The 25,796-nt window shown below is 35.6% G+C and overlaps 1 protein-coding gene across 1 annotated transcript in view; it reads right to left on the reverse strand.

Moving 5' to 3' along the window:
* Positions 1–1,049: 1,049 nt before the first annotated feature.
* The window catches only part of SCN2A (sodium voltage-gated channel alpha subunit 2), an 89,074-nt gene continuing 64,327 nt past the window's right edge, over positions 1,050–25,796 (reverse strand). Inside the window, exons 19-27 of the mRNA XM_039241998.1 lie at positions 23,336–23,490; positions 22,383–22,556; positions 17,458–17,580; positions 14,879–15,160; positions 13,590–13,643; positions 10,447–10,584; positions 9,980–10,084; positions 6,346–6,616; positions 1,050–4,776 (exon numbers count right to left, since the gene is read on the reverse strand). Of these exons, the coding sequence (XP_039097929.1) occupies positions 3,581–4,776; positions 6,346–6,616; positions 9,980–10,084; positions 10,447–10,584; positions 13,590–13,643; positions 14,879–15,160; positions 17,458–17,580; positions 22,383–22,556; positions 23,336–23,490 (2,498 nt within the window). The 3' untranslated portion in view covers positions 1,050–3,580. The remainder of the gene's footprint in view (positions 4,777–6,345; positions 6,617–9,979; positions 10,085–10,446; positions 10,585–13,589; positions 13,644–14,878; positions 15,161–17,457; positions 17,581–22,382; positions 22,557–23,335; positions 23,491–25,796) is intronic.

Below are 25,796 nucleotides of genomic sequence, written 5' to 3' on the forward strand. Positions count from 1 at the left end.
CAAAATAGAGAAGTAGAGGCTAGAAGTCTTTGTTGTTTAGATTTGTGACTTGATCATCACAAACAGAATGCTGTCTCCCATTGGTCCAGATTAATGGTTCTTACCCAATAGGGGATATAGGGTTCACCCAGAAAGCTGCTTTATGAATCCGTACTGTTTCCTAAACCATCTGCATATTCATCTCACCCAGTATGCACTAGGAATAATTGGGGGTGCATGTTGTGTATGTGTGTATAATTTGAAAAAGCTCTCAAAAGCAACACTGATAGAATTCCCTTTCACTAACTACAGTCTCAGTCACTAACCACTGACATAAATGGATCAATGTCAGTTCCTTGTACTAAAAGGTAAATATCCCCAAAGCTACCGTATTGGAAGCCTTACTTTATATACAATGAATTATGTAATGAAATTCTGAAACAGGAAAGGTTCATTTTCTGTAGAATATTTTTTCCTATTGGGCAAAGAGACACTGACTCACTGGTTTTCAACCCTTAGCATGAACCAACATCAATGGCAAGCCTTAAAAATATTAGATGCTTAAGTCTCATCCCCAGAGATATGAGTTCAATGGGTCTGGTCCTGGTCCATGCATTGGCCGTTTTAAAAAAGCATCTCACGTAATTCTAGTATGTAATCGGAATTGAGAAACATTTCTAATTGCTCATAATTAAGTAGAAAAACCAAAACTGTGTCATTTGTGAATTTTGTTACTATATTATGAAGAGTTGAGATCTAAGCTCACTTAGAATTTTTGCCAAGGGAATTGTAGAAATGAACATAATGATAGTCTATGGATTTTTATATAGTGACAGCAAATTATTAGGGGTTTAAGTGCACAGAGCCATTGTCTATAGAATGTAATTAACAAGGGACTGGGTGAACAGAAAAGCAACAAGAAAAATATCCTGAATGAAAAACACTGAGAGCCCAAGGTAGGATGAAAAAGCATATAGAAAAGTAGATCAAGAAAACATAGGGAAGAAACGGGAGTGAAAAGAGGAACAAAAGAAAACAGTAGGTAGACTAGAAGGAGAAAGGATGCACAATTTAAAATGTTAGTCAATTTTTTTATTAATTTTTGTAACTTTCCAGTACTCTACCCAATACCATATCTAGATTTTTGGCCAATATTAAAACTAGATATCCAATACACTCTTCTTAATTGATTTCCATTCCATGAAAAAATTTAAAGATGAATTATTATATTTAATGTGTATTCTTTACATTTATATTTTTCTGATAGATCCATTTTTTACATAATAGAAATTTAGCTTTAAATGGCATGTCAAAGATAGAAACAAAGACAGAACAATTAAATACAAAACAAAAGCAAAACCTTTATTCTTTTGGCTTGATTGTAATGTGGTTTACCGTTCTTTATGGTAGTAGCAATTTCCTGCATGCATGTCACCAACACACTACAAGTCAATAGCTTTAGTATAAAGAATCTACATTTAATGTTGCTTGTGAAGGAAAACCAAAATGTTTTGCTGTAACTGGTAATATAATTTCACTACCTGGCTTTGTGACGAAAAAAAAAAAGCCAACTTGGGTCCCATATCATATCTGACACAGTTCTAATGCCATACGGGCCAATAAGAGTAAGATCTATCTGGGTAAACAAACACTGGAAAAGACTGATGATTTCTTGAATAAAAAGACTAAGTGGAAACATCTGATTCAAGCAATGCCAAGGATATCAGCTGCTCTTTCCTTAAGCCTCTTTCAATGATAAGGCATTACTATTTGAAAGCAAATCAACACTGGACTCAGTCTGAGATGTGTTTCACGTCAAAATGTGTGCAAAGTTTACAGTACTAATAAAAAAGCAGAAACCTACACTGCGTCTTAGTTTTTGTTTCTTAGTTTGTGAAGTGCTGTAATTTAAAAGTGCTAAGAACAGAAACTAACAATACTGACTGTGACATCAACCTGAAGATACTTTTAATTTCTCATTTTATGTACAAAAGGCTGAAAAATAAAATACAATGAACTTTTTACAGTATTTATATTTTCTTAGAAAACTCTAACCATATAGTTTCCACAGATTGAAGCAGCTTGCAACACGTTCGTATGGCCGGGCTTTTTTTTTTTTGTTTTTGTTTTTGTTTTGTTTTGTTTTAACCACAGAGTGTTCAGTTAAGATTGGAAGAATAAAACGCAAGAAGCTCTTCTTTGTTTGCTGCAACCTATTGCTTAATGACACGAAGAATGAGGTCTTGGTAGGACAATTTGCTTCACTTTACCACTGACGTATGGCTTCCCATATTAGACTTCTGAACAGTGGAAGGAGTCAGATACAGCAGCATAGGCAAGATAAACATGCAGCAGTGACAGCTTCAAACTATAATGGAACCAGTTACATCATATTACCTGTTGAAAGCTTGCAAACTATACTTACTGTGGTACATATTTGATGCAATAAATACTGTGCTTAAGTCATCATTTGTGTTTGCTCAAACATGCACCACTGGGTAAAATTACTATTTACAAAGCAGACTTTTTATTTTTTTAATTGACATACGCTATGTCAACCTTACCAAGAGCAGAAGATGGCTAAACAATACTGCAGGAAAAAGCAGAATCAACTTTATAAAGTGGTGGGGGATGCTTTTTGGTCAGTTCAGGTTCTCAAAAGGATTGATAGGATATTTTTAGTTTATGCCAAAGGACACTTATCAAAAATGGTATAGTCATGCTGCCAGGACTCTGAATGACTATGTAATGGTGTATGTGTGTCTCTCTGTGTGTATACATATATATGTATATACACGCACATATACATATATACATATATACATGTACATATAATGGAATATGTAAAAATAAAACAATTCTTCAATGCTTGTGAATTCCATGGAACATTTACAGGCACATTAAAATTTTTCTGGATGAGATACCTTAAAAACATGAATAGCTATTTAAGCACCTCAAAAATCTAAAAACATCCTGAAACAAGAAGTAAACTCTTTCTTTTTGTGATGTGATTTTTTTTCACATGTGAATGAGAAGTGCAGCATGCCTTCATTTAAAATATATCCAGTTATACAATAGAGAAACATAGAATTCCCAACCTTTAATCCCTCTCCCCAAACATAAGCCCATTTACAAAAATAGTCACATATAATAGTAAACAACCTGTGAGTTAAAAAAAAAAAAAGGTGATAAATTCACAGCATACATTTTGTAAAAATATGGCAGGTGTGGCAGTTAAATCATAAACAGTGGTGACAATTACTATCATCAAGTGTCATGTGTTGAATTTACATAAAAATTTAACTTCCCTCCCCTCTTTAAAGTGGTTCCTATAGTCTGAGTAGCCATTACATCTCTGCTCATCAGCAGTGTCAGCTGGTTGTGAAAACAGAAACCTCCTGTCAATGCTGTTTTTCTGGTTTATTGAGTCCCAGTTTGCTGACCAGAGGTGTCTGTCTTGTTATAGGCACTGACCTTAAGTATACATGTGTAAAAACAGTCAGTTTGGCATAGACCTCCTGTGGGAGTCCTGTTGACACTAATACATCACCGTCACAGGCTGTAAACAATTGATCACAAAATGGAATATTCTTTGTTCCTTCTACTTTTTACTTTCCCTGATATCTTTCCCTTTGTCTTCCTTTTCCGATTTGTCTTTTTCAAATTTTTCTTTTTCCGGTTTGGTCACACTATCATACGAAGGTGGAGACGTGGTAGAGGGTGTCATATCGGTTTTCTCTGGAGTCGAATTCTCATTTAGTTTATCAATCAGGATATCTTCCTTGATAGGTGTTCCATCGCCTTCTTTGCCTTTGTCTTTCTTATAGATACATGAAACCTTTTTCACTTTTTGCTTCAAGAGGTAGCGTCTATAAGCCCTCTGGATAACGATAGCAGACACTTCCTCTTGTTTGCGCTTCAAAGTGGTCGTGATGGGTTCGTAGGAGACTTTGGAGGGGTTCGATGCCATGAATCGCTCCTCCATCTGTATTCTAAGGGCATCCATCTCTCCACTCTCACCCAAAACACGCTTTGTAAAGGCAAATAAAATGTCGAGGCAGTGGATCCGATCCCCACTGACCATGGGCAGGTCCATGGCAATGAGCTGGACTTTGTTTGGTTTTGCTATGAGGAGAGGAGGATCTAGGGCAGCTGCAAAATCAGAGAGCTTGGAGAACTCTATAAACTGAGTGGCATCAGGATCAAACTTCTCCCAAACCTCATAGAACATCTCAAAGTCATCCTCACTCAGGGGCTCGGCACTTTCCTCAGTAGCGACACTGAAGTTCTCCAGGATGACAGCGATGTACATGTTCACCACAACTAGAAACGAGATGATGATGTAACTGACAAAAAAGAAAATCCCAACAGATGGGTTCCCGCAGTCTCCCTTAACAGAGCTTCCGGGGTGATCTTTTTCAGGGTCACAATCTGGAGGTCCACTATTAAGAATAGGTGCTAGCAATCCATCCCAGCCAGCAGAGGTGGTAATTTGGAACAGGCAGATCATGCTGTTGCCGAAGGTCTCAAAGTTGAACATGTCATAAATTCCAACTTCCATATTAACGTAGGCGAAGTTGGACATTCCAAAGATGGCGTAGATGAACATGACCAGGAAGAGGAGGAGGCCGATGTTAAACAAGGCCGGAAGGGACATCATCAGAGCAAAGAGCAGCGTGCGGATCCCCTTCGCTCCTTTGATCAGACGCAAGATTCGACCGATCCTGGCGAGACGGATCACTCGGAACAGGGTAGGGGACACGAAGTATTTTTCTATCAGCTCGGCCAGAAACATACCTGTGGAAAATCAAGAAACAATAACAAAAATAGTGTAATATTTAATAGCAGTGAATGAAAACTTACATGAATTGGATAATCACTAGTTTTACAAAATGTGGGCATGAGAATTAGGTATATACATACACACACACAATCAGCAGTATTTGTTTAGCAAAACGAAACTGGTATGTTTGGTGTCATAACATTAATCCCTCTGAAGGCACTCATGCAACATATTGATATTGAAGGTATTAACGGTCAATTTTCCTAGTTCAAGAAAAGCATCTATCTATCAAGAAAAGATTCAACCACTGAAGGCCTAAAGATGTTACAGAGTATATGGCAGCCAAGTAAAGAGGTGGATTTATAGTTCTAAAATTCTAGTTCTAGTCTTGGCATAAGAACTAATGGACAAGGCTTGAGATTTTGGATCAAGAATATGAGAGGTCTTATCCTGAGATGGCTGTGATACAATTTATCTGGAAGGTGGCAGAATGATGGACAGGAGAGAATCCAGGCTCTGCAACAGATATACTTGGCACTGAATTCCCCCCCCCCCCTTTTTTTTTACACATCATTAAATGGTGATAATATCTATCTACTTTTGTTGTTTTTGTTAAACTTAGCATGTAGAGAGCCTCTTCTTTGTTCTAGGCATGATACGAAGTCATCAACTTATAACATCTCATTTAATTCTCACAATAGCACTTGACAGAAATATTCTCTGGAAAGTCAGGGATTGGAGAGGTAACTTGCTATAGGTTACAGAACTGCTAAGCAGGGGAAAGAGGGGAGCTCCTGGCCAGGTCTGTAAGACTCCTGAGTCTCATCCCTTAATCACTAAACGACCACCTCATGTCACTGTTGTGAGGGTCACACAGAATGGCAAATTGTTTCGGTGTTCTAGTCTGTCAGAGAAAGCAGTATAAATAGTGGAATACTACTTTTTCCCTCTCTGTATGTTTTCTTTTTTCTAATAGGCAGAACTTTGTCTTAAATCTCTTATATTTACTCCTAGCACCTCATTTAAGGCCCTATACATAACTACTTACTATGTATTGATGACAATGAAGCTGTTTTGAATTTCTGAACAAACTGTGTACCTCTGGAAAAAGAATATTACAAACCACAGAAAATATCTGAACCCAAAGGTAAGATGAAGTGTACGTATGTGTGAATATATATAAACACACATACAAACTATTCCAATTATCAATATCTTATATATGGATTATTTGACTACTAATAATTTTTGTGTGTATGTGCATGTGAATTATTTATTCAAAGCAATACTTGTCTATACCACAGAAGTGTGATTGAGTACAGGACTGTTATGCCAAACTGCTGTAATTGTCTTCTGAAATGAGACAAGATGATAAATGAGGGCTGCAAAATATAAAATCTTTTTTTTACATATCATTTCATGCACAGCATGCAATAAGAGATACGACAAACTGAAGAATGGGCTATTAAACTTTTATTTAAAATTTTGGGATAAATGAGAAAGATGAGTGGGAAACGTTTTCAAAAATTTAAAATGATTTTTATTATTAACTTCCTTACTTGAGTAAAAGCACCTCTTCTTACCTACAATAGAGAGAATGACCACCACGAAATCAAAAATATTCCATCCGATGGTGAAATAGTAATAACGAAGGGAGATGAGTTTCAACACACACTCTCCAGTGAACAGAACAATAAACACCAGATTAATCCAGTACAGAATGTTCGTCATCTCCTGACTCTGGTCATCAGTTTCCACCATCATGGTGACCATGTTGAGGCAGATGAGGATCATGATGCTGATATCAAAGACTTGTTTGGTTACAAAATCAAAGACCATTCCTTGGAATTTGTTCTGGAACAAAGAATATGTAAAATTCACTTAGAAACATAAAAAAATGAAATTCAACTTATTTGGTTTTAACATAGCAATATGAAAATGTAGCTTTTATAAAAACATACCATGTTTATTTAATACTTGGAAGAACATTTTGTATACTGGAATATACAACTTTTTCCAAGTGTATTTGTTTTAGTTATACTGTTCATTATACCAGATTTTGTAAAATGACTTTAGGTTAAGAACTGTGTTCTTAGTAACCATAACATCACCGTGTGTATGATGGACAGTCAGCCAATATTTGCCACTATAACAAATCTTTGTTATCCCATGTATTGGCATTGGGTATGAAAGTAAACTTTGAAGTACTAATAAGTAGCTCTCCAGATTTTTCTAGTTTATTTTTTTCTAGTTTCTGCTTTTATTGTCTTTCCCCAAAGCCAGAGCACTTTAAGGTTCAGCTTGGAAGATGTTTTAAAAAATTATAGTTCAAGAAAACGGGCATATGTAGAGCACTGGTGAAATGTAATTAAGTTCTATATTTCATTTAAATGGTATTGTACCATGGTTAATTTTTTAATTTGATTACTGATCTATGGTTATGCCAGGTTTTAGAATAAGGAAAAGCTGGGTGAAATTATATGGGTAACTCTTCTGAAAGAATAAAATAATCTTTATAAAAGTTATAGTCCGCAATCAGATGTTCAACCTTTGCCCTATTCAGTTTGGACCTTATTTCCAAGCACTGAATGGCTTTATGTCTTGTTTAAGAAATTAAGGTCCTCATCTCACCAGTTCTGGTTGTTTGGACCCTGTTTTATACCACTGTGCCTATATCTGCTTGGTATTTCAGGCTTTTTAGGGCTCAGGACTCGACTTAGCTTCCACTGCTGTCCTCTACTTTCTTAACTGGAAGCACAGATGATCTGTTACCTATACGCTTCATAGCTTGCTTTCCCAGATCCTAACATGCTTATCCATCTGGATTCTCTGTACTAGTGTTCTGCTCTCTCTCTGTTAAGAGACATCCATTATTCCATATGCAAATTCTCAGACATCAACCACCTGTTTATAGTATTTTTCTCTTTTCTCTCAATAGGTATCTGGCTTCTGGACTAGACTTCTGTTGCTTCAGCTGAATCTGTCCTTCCAGAGCCTTTTTCAATGTAATAAATGTGTCTGTTTCCAGTTGCAAACCTTCCTTCTTCCTTCTTATTTACTCTAGCTTACCTTTCCAAGTCTGGTTATGTTTCTCTTATTTCTACCCTTCTGATAATTCCTATTCCTCTGAATAAAATTTGCAGATTCTACTGTATCATTTTATCTTATCTCCTGGTACTAATAGAGACTTCCTTCACCCCTTTTCTGGTGACTTTGAATTCAGTTTTAAGTTTTAAGCACTCTGTGTCCACAGAAAACTTTATGTTTACATTTGTCATAAAATTGATGAAACTGTATTACATATGGTTTGCTCTTATTTATCTGATTTTAGTTATTTCTTCTAGTTGTCTGGAGGCCCTGCAAGGACAGAGCAGTGTCATTTTTTTTTCTCATAGACTTAACACCTACAGTGTAGTAGGTTCACAAGTGCTTAAAATTAGAAGGTTTATCAATACAAAGTTTAATCTTCCTGGCCATGTGGTTTTCCAATGGGTCACTTCAATGTGTAACTCCAAACCCCAGTCACTAATTGTTGTCTCCAATTTAAATCTCAGGATGTGGTATATCCAGCAGGAAGCTATGTAACCCTGACAGCCTTGTTTGATGAAGATTTATGTTCTCTCACTTCATCTTGGCCCTTGACAATGACTAGGAATCCTTTATCCCTCACTTGCTCCAGGATAGTTCCACACTTCTCAGGAATATCCTATTATTTTTCTCTCTATTCTTTTTTTGAGAGAATCAAAATCAGTGTCAAGAAACTCTTCTACTTCCTTTTGGATTTCATATTATCTTGACTTTTCACATATATCTTTTTATGTGTTATTCCATATTCGCTAGAGGACTCCATCCCTCTAAAATTTGTGACTTTATTCTATATTCCTTCTCTTCACACTCTTCTCCAGAACTCCTGCTTTGCTTCAGACCTACCTCTCAGTCTTAAGAAACCTTATTTTATTACTTCTAAATATTCATTCTTATTCCTATCTCCTTTTAATTGCCAGATTCTGCAAGCAAGCATCTCTATTTTTTTTTTCTCCATGCATGTCACTTCTTCATATCTTGCTTGACACTAGTCATCCAGTGTGTATGGTAGAAACACATAAGTTCTCTTTGTTGGGTCCTTCTTTGCTTCCCACCTTCCATTAATAGATAAACTTTGTAATTTTACTCCAGTGACAGCTCACAAGTCCATTCACTTTAATTCATCTCCACACAACTCTGGATCAGGCTACCTATCATCTGAGACAGCTCCAAAACAAAATACACATTGCCCCTGTCAATACTCGTTGAGTGATCTTCACAAAACTGAAAATGACCAGGTCCACTTCAATTGCTTCCTATTGCTCTAAAGATAAAGATGAATTTTGAATTTAACCTACAAAGCTCAGAAAAGTCTGTCCCACCCTAACTTCTTCTTTCTTAACACATCCCAGTAAGCCCCCATTCTCTGCACCCGAGCCTCACTGGCCTTCCTACTTCAGGGCCTTCAGACATGCACTGCCCTGCTCTTAAAGAGCTCTTTTCTTCCTGACAATTCCCTGCAGCAACCAAGTAGCTACTGGCATATCATACACAATTGGAAGAGCCATAAAAATGCAGAATGGTGTCATCAGATTTAGAAGCAAGATGCTAGGGAAATATATGAAATATTTTTAAAACCAGAAAAAAAACCTAAACCTCTGACTTGTGTCATAATGATTCCGATCAATCTGCAAAGCTGGATAGAAATGTGGCATATCTGAGATGTACCAATTATTCTGATTCATCCCCATTGCACTCTGTGAACATTCAATATTTCCATATAATGGATGTATGGATATGTTTTCTTCTCTATATTATTAGAAGCTCCTCAGTGACATCAATCCTACTTAATGCTATTGGCATATAAATCTGAAATTTTTAATTTACAAATATTTTATATGTTTATATATAACATGTAATTACATGCATTACATTACATATGTATATAATGCATTACATTATATATATGTAATTACATTACATTACATATGTATATAATGCTTTACATTATATATAGTACATATACACTTAGACTATTACACATATACTAAGGCTATTTAGGCTACCTGCTAGCCACATTGCTAGGATAGAAATTTGTTTTGTAAATTTATAAAAATACTAGTATCTAGCAATTTGGGCTGTGTAAGTAATAAATAACAGATCTTGCTGGGAATGAAAGTATGTTATTCTTACAGCAGGTCGAGGTATGGGTTTTTGTGGTTTCTTTGACCCCAGTTTTTTCATTGCATTGTAGTATTTCTTCTGCTCTTCTGTCATAAAAATGTCTTGACCTCCAAAGTAAAGAAATGAAAGCAAAACTTGTTAAAATCATGTTCTTTGCTAGCTATAAAATCTACCTCAGAAATTGTGTGAAATCATTTCCACTTGCTATTCTAATGTTGCCAATATCTGTATTTACAGAGATGTGTATAGTCAATCCTTAAATTATTCTGTATTAATCGTCATATTTCTATACTGAAAATATCAATACATGCTATCTCAATTAACACTTACTTAAAAACTCACAATTGATTATATCAAAATAATTTCAGAATTTTATACTCTTTCTTTTTTGCCGATTACATTTTAGAGCCAAAAAGAACCCGTGTGACATGTTTAGTTCACATTTTAGAATAAAGAGGAAGTTTTAGTATACTTATCTTCTTTTTCTGTTGGTTGAAGTTATCTATGATGACACCAATGAAAAGATTCAGGGTAAAGAATGAACCAAAAATAATAAAGATGACAAAGTAAAGGTACATGTACAGATTGTCTTCATATTTGGGTTGTAATTCTACCTACAAAATATTAAGGAATGATAACTATTAGAACCACTACTTGTTTTATAAAAAGGACATCAGCAAATTTTCAGTTCTCAAAGCATGTTTCAATTGATGGGAATGAAAAAAAAAAGATAAAAAATTAAACAGATTTTATGAAACATCAAATCTAACATGCTTATTGAAGAGTCCCGCAAGACTGTCCACTGATTTGACAAAGCAAAACAACCTATGAGTTTCACCCAATAAGTTTCTGGATTATAATTGCATTTTCCCCAAAGTCCCCCAATAGGACATGCAGAGTGAGGATTTCCTCTTCCTGCAAAAGAGACGTTTCAGTCACACTATTTTGTGTTAAAATCTTTAGATTTATTCTCTCTGATTCCATTTTTTTCATCTGTAAAATGAAAATAATAGAATCTTAACCTCACAGGGTAGTTGAAAATGTTAAATATATTAATATATGAAAAGGGCTTAAAAAAAACAGTGCCTAGCCAGTAGTAATAGCTGAGTATAAAGGTTTGATTTCTATTACACATTTCTCTTCATAGGTTAAAGTTATTTTTGTATGTGTGGATATGGGTACATCTGTCATATCATTCCTTACTGAAAAGTAGTGTACAGCTTCATACTACTCAGTAGGCTTTAGGCACAATTTCTGTAACAATAGTACCCTGTCTTGTCCAGTACACTTTTGGTCAAAAAAAGAGTGACAGTTGGCTTGAGCATTGGCTATAATCTATAGCTTAGGTCAGACAGGGAATTGGTCTAACCAACGCAGTTAACCAGTCACAGGTGGTAATGGATACAGGTAATGACCCATTGTGTCATGAAATCAATTTAGAGGGTAATGGCCCACTTGATATATTTTTCTAATAAAATAGAGCAAAATGGAAAATATTAGAAATATTGTAAAAGTACATATTCTTTGATGAGACTTTTATTTCATTTATGTGTGTAGACAGCAGACAGTGATAGAAAATGATATATTTAAATGTTTTTAAATTAAATACTATACATACAGAAAAGTGCACAGCACATAAGGGTAAAATGTAGTAATAAATTGTTACAAAGTGAATCGCACAGTGCAGGACAAACCCTTGGTGTGTCCTTCCCAAATATAAACTCTATATAATCCCTGCTAAAGGCAATCATTATCCTGACTTTTATGGTAACTATTTCCATACTTTTTCTTAGAGTTAACATCTACGTGAGCATTCTTGAACAGCAAGATTAGTTTTGTCTATACTTTGTCTAGTGGACACATTTGTATAACTCTGTTTTACACATATGTTTCTTAAAAAATTATTTTCAAGTTATCTCTACACCCAATGTAGGGCTTGAACTCGTGACCCTGAGATCAAGAGTTACATACTCTACCCACTGGCCCTTCAGGCACTCTAACTTTGTTATATTTTTAAGATTCATCCATGATGTTGCTTATGCTGTATTTGTATACCATTTCATCACTGTATACTATTCAATTATTTGTCCATTTATACTACTTTTGAGTTGTTTCCAGTTTTTTGCTAGTGCAAAAAGTTATGTTCATTCTTGTACATAGATTGTGCTATGGATGCACAAAAGTGTCTGTAGAATATATTGCTAAAAATGAAATTGCAAGGTTAAAGAATATCTTAATTTTACTGGATAATGTGATAGTGCCCTACTTTTAAAAATAAATATTTATCCATTTTTTTCCCAGTAGCATTAAGAGTTCTTATTGCTTTTTATCCTTGACAATACTTGTTATAATTTTTAATATTGCCAATTAGGCAATAATGTCACATTTTGGGCTAAATTTGCACTTCTCCTAAGAGCAAGCAACTTTTCATAATTTTGATGTCTACTTGGATTTCATTGCTTGTAAAATGCTTGAAGGCTGAGGAGTTACGTAGCAGACACTGTCTGCTAAGTTACTAAGGAAGAAACTGAAAGTAAGTTGCATATCAGGCTGTTTATAAGGAAGGTAGAGAGAACTTTAAATGAATTAATCAAAACAAGTAGGAAACTACCATAGAAGAAAGTAGTAATGAGCTCATGCTTGTGGTCAGAGTTCAAAAACGTATACAACCACTTAATGCATTGAGCCTCTTTGCTGCAATAGTGAAATGCAGTTAATGTCAACCACACAATAACATTATTACTTAAGATTCAATGTGATTGTATAGAAAGCCCTTAGTAGAAAGAGTAGTAATAATTAATTAATCAATTAATTATTATTATTATTCAAAAGAGCACATAACTAGATTCTTGATATAGAGATACACTGTATAAGCATTGAGGCTGAGCTTTTAGTTCTTCTGCTCTCTCTTTCTCTTTTTAAAATAAGGTGGAAAAAAACCCCTCAGGAGTTCTTTCTCAGTTACCACCTGGTTATTGGTGCTAGGAAAGTAACATTTTGAGCTTAATTACTATGCTCCTGCAATATACCAGAAGGTAATCTTTTTTTTTTTCCAAAATGTGATTTCCTCTTCCCTTGTTAAATAGTAAAACATTAATGAAAATTGTACACAAAATTTCAAAGGTGCTGAGGTGTGTAAAGTAGATTGTGAAGGCGCCTGCCTTCTACCACAAAATCTCACTTCCCAGAGAGAACATAAAGGTTTGTTTCTTTTGTTTTCTGTTTCCCCTCCACCATTAGATTCTTCTATTACAAGGAAGATAAAAAGATGGAGGAAATCTGTGACAGACAAAGGAAGTGCGTTCTTTGTTGAAGCCTTCTAATGTATAAATGGGCCGACCTATCGAACCCAAAAATACAATTCTCTTTTTGCAAAATCAACAAGTTTTTAAGTGCTGGGTGTCATGCTCGATGCTAGAAAAGACATGGTAAAAGATTTATGGTGAGTAGAGAAAAACATTTAAATCAAATTTTGGAAGAAATAATGCAAGGCTGAATATTTTATTTTTGTAAAATAGATGTTTTCTATAAATTGACTTGTTTTGTTTATCACTAAATTACAACACTGTGGAAATATTCACTGGATCAAATTAAACAATTTTCCTCTAAACAGACTTACGTTCCGTGAATCAACAGCTGCATACATGATATCCATCCATCCCTTAAATGTAGCCTGTAAAAAAAGTCATACCATTTAATTTTTCCCCCACAAATTATAATTTTAGAAAAGAAAGAATCAGATTGATCAAGATTCATTCAAAAACAGGTATATAAAATAGTTTGGGGTTAGCATTTAAACTCTGGTCAAAGTTTGTAATATCATAGAAAGTATTTCAACTTCATATAAACCTATAATTAAACCATGACAGATTATAACAATATGCTACCATAAAAGCAATTATCAACAATATTTGACTCTGACATGCCTCTAAGAATATAACACAACATTTGATAAAATAATTTGATGTATATAGTACTAGCATCAGACAAGTTAAAAATTAGGCTGCACTGCTTGATCTAAATGCTTTCCATTCTACTTATTTTCTTCTAAATGGTATTTTCGCCGATCACGAATCATGATGACTCATTCTCAAAAATCTACATATTGTTGATTATACTATTTTAAGAGAATTATTCCATAAAACAACATAGTTTCCTAGTCAGAAAGCAAATATATTTTACTGTAATTTACTTATTAAATATTATGGTTTTTGTGCAGACATAGCAAACCTGAAAACAAAAGTCTTATACATTGTTTTCTGTTCCTTAGAGCCACAGAACCTGTTCTTCCCCCTAATATTCATACAGTGTTGGGTATCATGCAGGTGGACCAGCTCAGGGAGTGGTCAGCTGAGATGCTGGATAGATTGTTTATGAATTTATAACAGACATAAAGGACTTGATTATCTGAACGAGTTCAAGCAGCAGGCAGGAACGGTGGGAACAGTAGGAGTCTGTGTGACAGATGTTAAGGTGGGGGGCTTGGTGGTGGTGGTGGTGAGGTTAAGTGGGTGAAGACTTGATGAGGGTTTGATACTGTCTGGTAGCCAAGAAGTACAGAGATCTACCACTCCTCTCCTCTTACCCACACACACTTTTTCCAGCCCCACCCTCGGGGCACTGGCTCTACTTGGCTCAGAGCAAGGGTGGGGCAAAACAGTAGGAGCCTACATAAAAATGTCAGTACCAAAGGGCTGGTGCTAGGGTACCTAATGCATAGTCTGAAAGACCGTAAACTTTGTAGAGCCGTCCAGTTTCCAACATGGTGCAGAAAAGATAGTTTAACAATGCTTAGAAAAAAATCTAGGCAGATGGACTTGAGGAAGTATGTTTTTGGAAATACTGCGAGAGAAGACTTCAGACTCATGTTAATAATACATCACAGAGAATAATAAAGTGGTTACTTACTACTTGAAGCAGAGAAAGATATCCAAGTCCTACATTATCAAAGTTTACTTTCACATTTTTCCACCTGGCAGTTTGATTGCTCTCTATGAGGGCTTTACATTCGCTGTAGTTGTTGACCACACTTACATCAAACATTTCTCCAGTGGTGTAGTTAATACAATGATAAAACTTGCCAGCAAAAAGATTCACTCCCATGATACTGAATATTAGCCAAAAGATCAGACAAACCAGAAGTACATTCATTATAGATGGAATGGCTCCTAAAAGAGCATTGACAACAACCTGGCACAGAAATGAGAAGGGAAAACAAATGAAAAGTCAATGACCATTTTAAACACTACGAAAAGAACAGCATTCAGATGACAGAACATATGTCTGCTTTTAAAGTTAAATATTGGGTAGAAACTATCTGCAGTACCTGGCAGCTCCAGTAAAAAAAAAAAAACAAACACCTTTATAATTATAGTTCAGAATAGTATAAATAAATTTTATATTGTAGAAATATTTTCTCAAGAGGCAAGAACATACACATAGCACATTTTCCTCAAAGAATGGAACTGATTATAAGTGGAGAGAATAATTACAGGTGCAAATAGTGACCTGGCTATAAAATCAGGGTCACCATGTGGATATCACAATTTCTAAAAATTTGCAAACCATAAAATTTATTATCCACAATTTGAAAGTGAAAGAGAACACACTTGAGGGTCATTGTCCAGGGCAAAAGGGAACACTAATAATAATTATTCTGATAAAGCAAGTGTGAGCCAGGACTGTCCCAAGCAATGTAGTCTAGGTTCATCCTACACATGCAAATTTTGGGGCAAAGAGATCGGAACATGGAAATTGGCTATGTGATGGGGAATAAAGGGTTTGGAAAGCAGGAGATCTGTGGTCCAGTTGACATCACAAATTAGCTGTGCACCTTTGGGCAAGTTATTTCATTTTTCTGATCCTCCGTTGGGGAATTCCTTTCTGAAGAAAATTCTCATAAAACATTGCAATTTGAGCCCAAGGTTTTCACTTAATGGCTTTGTTCCTTGCCGCTTTCTCAATTAACTAGGACTTTCAGGAAACGTTTTTTCAGCACTTCTTAAAATTATCCCTTAAGGAAATATCCAGCCTAATATCTTTTTCTGTGCAAGTGCACCTAACCTATATCAGAAATAAACTTTATCGATGAACTGACATATAAAATATGAGAAATCCATGTATTAACCTTCCTCAAATGGTTTATGGTATAAAAAGTATATACAAATACATACATACATACATGTAAATATATGAATAATGATATCTTACAGCAACAATACCAAATGAGTACTTGGCAAAAGGCACAATTCATCTGCAAATTGGCACCTGGAGCCTATTCAGTAAAGGACAATATTTTAATGTATTTTTAAATGAAAGTAGCTTAAAAGAACTTAATACAGTATTAAGTTACTACCAGAATTTCAACTCTCTAATAATTCAGAAGTACTTGTAGACTTGACAGTTCATTTTTAAGTTCATGACAAAGAATGCTCTGTAAATGTGAGGTGATGATACTGGTTAACAGAGTTACACACACATACACACACACACACACACACACACACAACTGGATAGCAAAGAAATAACACACATGTTTTCCAAGACAGTTAGATGCATGGAAGGACTCTCTATGCAAATTTGATAAAGAAAATATGAAAATTATTTTAGTACTGAAAGTTTGATTCCTCTTCTTAAGAGAACTACTACTGCAAAAACTGATATTAAATTGGTAAAGAGAAAATAATTTAACAGCAACAATTCCTTTCTATGCAACCATGCACACACCAACACACACACACACACACACACACACACACGCACATCATTCATTTCTGGTTATGTTTGCAACATTCAGAGGAAGTCCCAAGTAACCGTTTTCAAATTATCAGAAAAAGTGTCATTTTCTAAGAGTTTCTTTTTGAATAGCTAAATCCATAGAGACAGGGTGTCATCATTTCCTCCATGCTGAGGATGTGTGCTCTCAGGTTATGTGCCCCGGGGGATGACAAATGGCAGCACAAATTCCTCCTTGTTCTTACGTATCACCTTTCTAAATGAGTGTGAGATTTCCACAGCTGGCCTACTTTTTCGCCATCTCAGCCTGTGTTTGAAAGCTAAAGGGCCAGATTCAGGTTTTAAAAGGCTCAAAACACATCATAGGAGCAATGAAGAGATGATGAGGAATTCTTTGGTGGTTTTGAATTATAGTCAGTGGGATTTCCTGCACATTTACAAATGGAATGAACATAACTAATCTTGACTCACATCTGAAGTCTATGCAACATGATTGAGATTTCCTACAGAGTGAAAAATCTACTTAGAAGCAGTCTAATTGTTTCTAATTAGAAGCAATCACTTAGGCATTCTATTATGTGTCTCCAACAGTGTCAAGTTTATGGACATCTGACAAATTTTATTGATCAGTCGGTTCCACCAGTATGAATGTATAAGACATAAATTCTCCATGGATTTATCATTTCTGAGGTACAAAATGTCAGTCTGTTCTCAATTATAATTCCAGCAATTTGTAAAGCATTTGCTCTTACCCTCATTCCTTCAAACCGCGATAAGGCTCTCAGTGGCCTCAGAGCTCTTAGTGTCCTCAGAGATTTGATGGCACCAAGTTCTGAGTAACCCAAGGCATTTGCAGTCAAGCTAACCAATGAGACCTACACAGAGAAAGCAACAGTTTTCTTATTTACAGACAAAAATGCTATGTTCACCCTGTTCAATCTTGCTCTGTGTGATAAACCAGCAGTTCTCTATCTCTAGTGAGTATCAAAATCACGTGGAGGGTTAGCTGAGAACACAGTCTGCTGGCAGAGTCTGATTTAGCACATTTGGGATAAGGGCTTGAGAATGTGCATTTCTTCAAGTTCCCAGGAATAGCTAACCATACTGCTCTGTGAGCCATACTTTGAGAACCACTGCCATAAACTTATGAGAAAGAAGAAGCTATACATGTTCTCTTTCCAAGATTTTTGACAAGAATGGGTTTTTAAAAAATTAAATGTAAAACAAGAAACAATACCATAGAGGTGCAATCTCCATCTACAGATTTGTGAAATTCTAACATCTCTCATGTTATTTAGCAGACCCGAAAGGGAGATGATGAAAACAGTGAAAGTACACAGGTGAAGTCCACAAACCACTGGCGAATCTGAGCACCAACACACTCAGAAAGATCTGGACCTCTAAATAGTGGCTTTGTCAACTTCTGTATGAGGGCATAAAACCATTAATTAGGTCAGATTAAAACAATTAACTAAAAAAAGAAAAATTGAGATTTTAGTGGCTCCTGGGCGGCTCAGTTAAGCATCTGACTCTTGATCTCAGCTCAGGTCATGCTCTCATGGTTTATGAATTCAAGCCCTGTATCGGGCTCTGCCCTGACAGGATTCTCTCTCTCTCTCTACTGCTCTTTTTGCCCCTCCTGATCTCTCTCTCAAAATAAATAAGTAAACTTTAAAAAATGAAATAAAAATAACCCTGTTAAAAAAAATGAGATTTTAGTATGACTAATTAGAAACTGTGAAAATAATTTTTTTGGTCATTTATACAGATAATTAATATAGTTAATAGAAGTTCTAAAATACCAACTAAAAAGGAAAAGAACAACTCTCATAGATGGCTCAGAAATGTCTGATTTCCTTTGAAAATACATAGAAAACTCATTAAAAATATATAATCTAAGAAAAAGTATATTTCCCTAAATGGCACTTGAATTTCAAAAGCAGAAAAGTAAAAATTGATGTGTAATATAACTTTTAAGAGTATGGTGTGAATGGATATTTGAAAAAAAAACTTTCTTAAAGAAAAATAAATGAGGGGCGCCTGGGTGGCTCAGTCTGCTAAGCGTCCAACTTCAGCTCAGGTCATGATCTCACGGTCCGTGGGTTTGAGCCCTGTGTCGGGTTGTGCTGATAGCTCAGAGCCTGGAGCCTGCTTTGGATTCTGTGTTTCCCTCTCTCTCTGCTCCTCACCCATTTATGTTCTGTTTCTCTCTGTCTCTCAAAAATAAATAAAAGTTAAAAAATAAAAATAAAATAAAAATAAATGAAGCACACAGAAAAATTTTGCAACAAAAATTCAAATTAATTTGGCATATATAATGTGAAATAACAAAACCTTTGAATCTGGCAAAAATTGAACTACAAAAATTTATCTTAAATGGTTTACATATTTTTCCTAAAATCTAAACATTTAGGCTTTGTGAGCCCTATTTCCACAGGTAATTGAAAAATAAAGTTATTGAATTATCATTTGTTGCAAAGATTTTCTGTATATAAAATATGAGGACCTGAATTATTTTATCTTCCCTGAAGACAGAATCAAAAAGAAATAAGCATACATTAAAGGATGAAAGGCAAAAATAGGACATAAGAAAAAAATTCTGAACAAGAGAATACTTACTGGCTAATTAAAAGAAATGCTAAGTTACCTGACTTTATGTGACTTGTGTAGTGAAATGTGAGGAGATACATTTAGACTTTCTCGTCTTTCTGGAGGAATCTCTTAGTTGGTCTTTTGGCCTCTAAATTATCTCCTTTCTATTCCATAAGGCACTACCTTACCAAATTTCTCTCTCTAATAGAGCGAGCTTTTTGTGCTACTTTCCATAGATAATGCTTCACGGGTTTCTTTTTTCTTTTCTTTTCTTTTCTTTTCTTTCTCTCTCTCTCTCTCTCTCTCTCTCTCTCTCTCTCTCTNTTCTTTCTCTCTCTCTCTCTCTCTCTCTCTCTCTCTCTCTCTCTCTCTCTCTTTCTTTCTTTCTTTCTTTCTTTCTTTCTTTCTTTCTTTCTTTCATGGGTTCCTTCCTTCCTTCCTTCCTTTCCTTCTTTTACCAGATTAGGTCTACATTCTTTAGATGGTATCTCAGATACTTTGAACACCTCTCCAACTTACATTTCTTACGTCATCATCCAACTACAATACACATGCTTTCACCCTGTGGCACTGTTCTTACCTTCTACTGTTGTTTCTTGAACAGGCCCTGCTTGGTATGCTTTGATATTTTAACACTTTGGTGTCCCTCCCCTAGGCTGTACCTGCTTACATTCTCATCTCTCAAACTCCAGCTTACATTGTGCTGCCCTCACAAAGTCTTTCTCCCTTCCTTGGTGAAATGAACAGCACTTCTAATACCGATGTCATCTTCACATTGTATACATATCTGTCCTCACTAGTCAACTGTAAGCCAAAAGCCAGAAAAATGACATTCTTATTTGTATCTTTCATAACAAAATAGATGATCAATAATATATTTGATATAAAGCAAGGTATTGATTGAATTTAACATATTTTCGTAAGAAGCTTATTTTTAATATTTAGTTTTGAGAGAGAGAGGGACAGAGAGAGAGGGAGACAGAATCTGAAGCAGGCTGCAGGCTCTGAGCTGTCAGCACAGAGCCTGATGTGGGGCTTGAACTCATGAACTGTGAGATCATGACCTGAGATGAAGTCGGGCATTTAACCGACTGAGCCACCCAGGTGTCCCAATAAGTTTTCTTAAATTTAAGAAGGTAAATATGAGGATATGATCAGTATTATGAACATCAGCTGCAGGACAACTAGATTTCTCCTAAGAATTTCTTTATATTCAGGTCATATTGATTTAATGCCTTTAATATTACAGAGACACATTAAATAGCAGATATTTTTTTGACGTAATTCTGCCTGAAGCCTTTATATATTACATTTAATAGTGGATTTGCTTTAGGCAGGTTAGAAAAAAATAGGAAAATATATTTTCCCCCCTTAAATTCAAAGAACTTTCTTTGTCTTATCTTTTCTTCTGTTTGGTGATTAGAAAGTTCATATTGGATTTAAAGTTGATGTTTTTAATTTGAAACTATAAAAAAGAACGGTTTTCATGAAAGGGCCTTTTTTTGTTGTTTTACTACACAAATTTTATATATCAAAATATTTCCAAGGGAAATTTAATTTCCAAGGGATTACAATCAGCAGAATATTATCTTCAAAATGCACTATTTAGCACATTGTGTTTTCTTGCAGATTCCAGAGTCCTCCTCCTCCTTTGTTGGCTGTGAGTGTCATCCTGTATCCGCCCCCATGTGTCTGTGCCCTGTTCCCACTGGCTGTACCCTGTCCCACTGGCTGTGCCCTGTCTCCACTGGCTGTGCCCTGTCTCCACTGTCTGTCTGTGCCCTGTCTCCACTGGCTGTGCCCTGTCTCCACTGGCTGTGCCCTGTCTCCACTGTCTGTCTGTGCCGTGTCTCCACTGGCTGTGCCCTGTCTCCACTGGCTGTGCCCTGTCCCACTGTCTGTGCCCTGTCTCCACTGGCTGTGCCCTGTCTCCACTGGCTGTGCCCTGTCCCACTGTCTGTGCCCTGTCTCCACTGGCTGTGCCCTGTCTCCACTGTCTGGCTGTGCCCTGACTCCACTGTCTGGCTGTGCCCTGCCTCTACTGTCTGTGCCCTGTCTCCACTGGCTGTGCCCTGTCTCCACTGTCTGGCTGTGCCCTGACTCCACTGTCTGGCTGTGCCCTGTCTCCACTGTCTGTGCCCTGTCTCCACTGGCTGTGCCCTGTCTCCACTGGCTGTCTGTGCCCTGCCTCCACTGGCTGTGCCCTGTCCCACTGGCTGTGCCCTGCCTCCACTGGCTGTGCCCTGTCTCCACCGTCTGTCTGTGCCCTGCCTCCACTGGCTGTGCCCTGGATCCACTGGCTTGCCTAGTCTTTTCTGGAGAAAAGCCCTTTAAATTTCTTTTTGCCCATTATGAATAGACTACTGATTTAAAAGGCATTTAAGAAGTAAATCTCTGGAAGTTAAGGAAAATGATTTTTAAAAATCATTGTTCAATTAAGATTTTATTTGTGAATAAAAGGTGAGATCTACACTCCCCCAGAAATCAGACAGCAGCTTCGTGTTCAGTATTTTAAGGACTTTTATGGTATGGTACTCAACTTTTATTTTCAACACCAGGGTGGTTTAATAAAACTCTGAAATAAATGACTCACAGCCAACCTATTTCAACCATCACCACAAATCAAGAAGTATCTCCTGCTTCTTTGACTTTCAAGTATCCTGGTAATTAGAAATCCATCTTGGGACAAACACTTCTCAATAGGCTCTGATGATGACAAAAATACTAATGTCAAAGATAACTGTGAGGAATTTAAATACAGTAATTCTGTCAAAGGTAAGAGTGAAAAAAAGCAAAACTTCTCCATTAATGTATTTTGTGTAATTTGGGATTTAAATATTAATTTGAAATGAAATCAGTAAGTATAGTAAGGCAGCATTTGACAGTTTCCTCTGTGAAAGTATATGAATTTAATCAGCAAAAAAAAAAAAACAAAACATTTTGGGGTAGCCTCTCATTGGGAAATAGGAATCATCATTTATATTTACATGAAGTTTTTACTGAGTGTCTACTATGTGCCAGGCACCATTGCTAGAACTATCATAACATGCCGATGGGATGAAACAAGAAAGTGCAGAATACTCACATCAACAATCAGGAAATCTAGCCAGCACCAGGCATTGGTGAAATACACTTGAAAACCATATGCAACCCACTTTAGAAGCATTTCCAGGATGAATATGTAAGTGAAAACTTTGTCAGCATATTCTAACATGGTCTTAATGGTTTTTCGCTGCTCAATATATATATCCTCAAAGGCCTGTAAGTGAAAAAATCCCATTGAATTTCATTGTCATGAACTGTCTCTAATCGATGTCTTAATAGGAAAACCATGCTGCAAGCCTCTTCTCAGGTGCCTCAGTCTGGAAGTCTTCACGTTTCCCACAGTGGCATTTTGCTTTATAGTTATCTGTATGCAATGACTATTGACTGCACATTTCAGTCAACCAATAAATTCAAATAATTTTTAAATTAGGGTATCAGAGCATCTCAAAGAACTTAAAAATTTTGCAACGGTCAGGTCCATCACTCAACAGCAGGAGGGAGAAAATCAAGTGTGAGTAGATCTGCTTTGTTCAGTGCACTGTAATGTATTCTCTCAGTAATGGGAATGTAAGCAAGGAGCTCCCCACCTCAGAACCCCACCCCTTTCACCCCCACCTGGAGAAAGGAAGACAGAGGATTATCACTCTCTCCACTCTATTTCTCTTGCTCAGTCTGGGCATGTGTGTGGTGTATGTTTGGGAAGCTCCCTCTGCCCTGCTCTGTGTCATTTTGCAGAACTCTTGGGAAACGTGGGGAACTCATCTTTCTTTAAAGATTATAAGAAACCATACTTATCTGAGCTTGATTCAATCTGAGACTTATTCCACAATAATAAAAATTACTATTTACTGAGCTTCTCACACTGTGCTAGGGATATCATGCAATGTTTCTTACATCACAAGCACCTTATTTTTAAAACCTGTAACAGGCTCACTGGAGGGGAAGGTCAAGAGTTGCAGGTAAAGGAAAAGGTGCAGGTCATATGTCACCTACCAGCGCCCCACTGCTGAGGAGAATCATGAAGACAATGAAGGTTTCAAACCAGTTGTGCTCCACTATCTTATAGCAGGTTTTTCTCAAGTTCCACCAGAGTTTTCCTTTGCCTTCTTCTATGCTTATCTGACAACACTTGAACTTCCGTACACAGTCTACAATAAATCAAAGTAAATGAAGAAAAAGGAATTACTCTTCTATTATGTACATTTGTGTTGGTGGGAGTCTCATCTAAATTACTATCCGATACATTGTAAATAACTATATTTTAAAGATGGCTTCCACTCATGCACACAGAAGTCATCTGTATAGTTTTGAAATCATTGATTCAAAAATACTTTTTATGTTTATGTGATTATTATAATGAATTGTGTTACATCATAAAAACATATAGAAAAACAGAAGAAAAATAAATTCACTGTAAGTTGATATTTCTACCTTATCATGCTATAAGTGTGATTCCATCTATGGACATTTGAATTCTAAGTAGTTCACTTCATGGTATAATGTACACATTTTCCTTTTATTACAAATAAGGAGAACTGTCAAAGCTTTCATAATACTTCTCTAAATAAGATTACCAGACTTAACCAGGATCTATAAAATCATTCCACTATTATTGACTACGTTGCTTTAATTCTGGCTATTATCAGCAACAATGTCATAACACCTTTGAGTAATTTGTGGATATAAATATACTGAACTATAGTTTATAAAAGGCTTATCAACAAATATTTATTGAATATCTGCAGTATTCAAGGAATTGTACTGGACAAATATAAATATAGCCTTTGTCTAAAAAAAACACATGCATTTTAAGTAGATGAGTTTTGCTTGAAAATTCTATAGTTACAGAAAATAAATAATATCACAAATTAAATAAAGTGTGAGAACTGATTGGTATAGATTAATTTTTGACGTTGAGCTTTATAGATGAAATGAATTTTGAGTTAGGCTTTGATGGATATGTAAGAATCAGGTCTAGTACAGGACTATAAAGGAATGGAGAAATAATGGCTTCAATAAAACTTAATAATAGGTCTAGAAGTTGCATCAAGGAGTGAATAGGAGTCAAGACTAGAAAAGAACCTAGAGCCAATCTAAAAAAGGGAGCTGAATGAGTCAGTTGGAGAATCAAGATTTTATATGCTATCTATGAGTAAAGCATTGAAGGGTTTATCTGGGAGTTATGAAGATGGACATGATAAAAACATGGATTTAGAATGATCTCTACCTATCCAAGGGATTGAATGGATAGAAGAAAGAAGTTGAAAAAGTTTAAAGTCCATGGAATTCAACCAACTGAACACTAACAAAGTAAAAACAAGGTAATGGTGGTGATGTGGTCAGGAATCAGGAGATAGTGTGGAGTGACAGGATCTAGCAGCCCACAGCAGGATGCGGGAGTGTGGGAGAGAGATGGGTCATGACATAGGGCTTTAACCATGAAGAGGGCTCTTGATCAATGAATAGAAAAATAGGAACCTCATATTGAAAAGAGTAGAATGTTTTACTGCATACATATTTATCAGATGCTACTTTAAAAGGTCAGCCAGCCAGATCATAGCCTTTGTTTCATGAAAACTTAATGATGCACATTGTTATTAGCTTCTCAACTAAGGAATAAATAGCATTATATTTGTTGTTTCTTTGAGAGCAAGATCTTTTTCATATTTCTGTTTCTCAAAAGATCAAGAACATTTACATGCCCTGAAAATATTCATTGTAAATGGAACTAAATTTAGGGGTTTTTTTCCTCTAAAGAGAATATGAGATGAAAAAACAGTTTAACAGAAAAAGACCAATTTTAGTGGAAATGATAAAGGCCAAATTTGAGACATTGGCTTATTTTTGAGAAAAAAGGAAGAGAATGGGATAAGGAAGGTAAATAAAATGGGCCTAATCTGTATCTGTTTTATTCTTAAACAAAAAATCTGAAGCAAATATGATAAAAAGTATTCAAATTATTAAAGTTGGTTGGTGGGCATCTATGTATTATTTATCATTTTCTATAATGTGAAGTTACTCTATATTCTATAAAGAATACATTCCATAATATTTCATACTTAAATGTTTTTTAAGTTTCACAAAAGACAAATGTTGATAGTCCCATAATTATTATTCTATAATTAAATATTCTTTCCTTATTATTACAGTATATATGCATATATTGTAACTCTAAAAATAAGCTGATTATCTGGTAAAGAGTAAAAACTAATACCACATAAATTATTTTTGTGATATGCCACTTGAATGTTTTGTGAATTCATAGATTTTTTTCATAATGAAGTAACAACACTGGAATGTACACAGACATTTTGAAGAAAATAGTGAAAAGTGACTCCCTTCATAACTTATGCTGAACAAATGCTCTCCCTCTGAAAATATTTAAAAATTGACAATTAATATTTAAGTATTGATTTTCATCAATGCATGTAAATCCAAAATCAACATGTATATG

The sequence above is a fragment of the Hyaena hyaena genome, unplaced genomic scaffold, assembly GCF_003009895.1.
Source record: "Hyaena hyaena isolate Hyena2069 unplaced genomic scaffold, ASM300989v1 scaffold_207, whole genome shotgun sequence".
In the NCBI taxonomy this organism is placed as follows: Eukaryota; Metazoa; Chordata; class Mammalia; order Carnivora; family Hyaenidae; genus Hyaena; species Hyaena hyaena.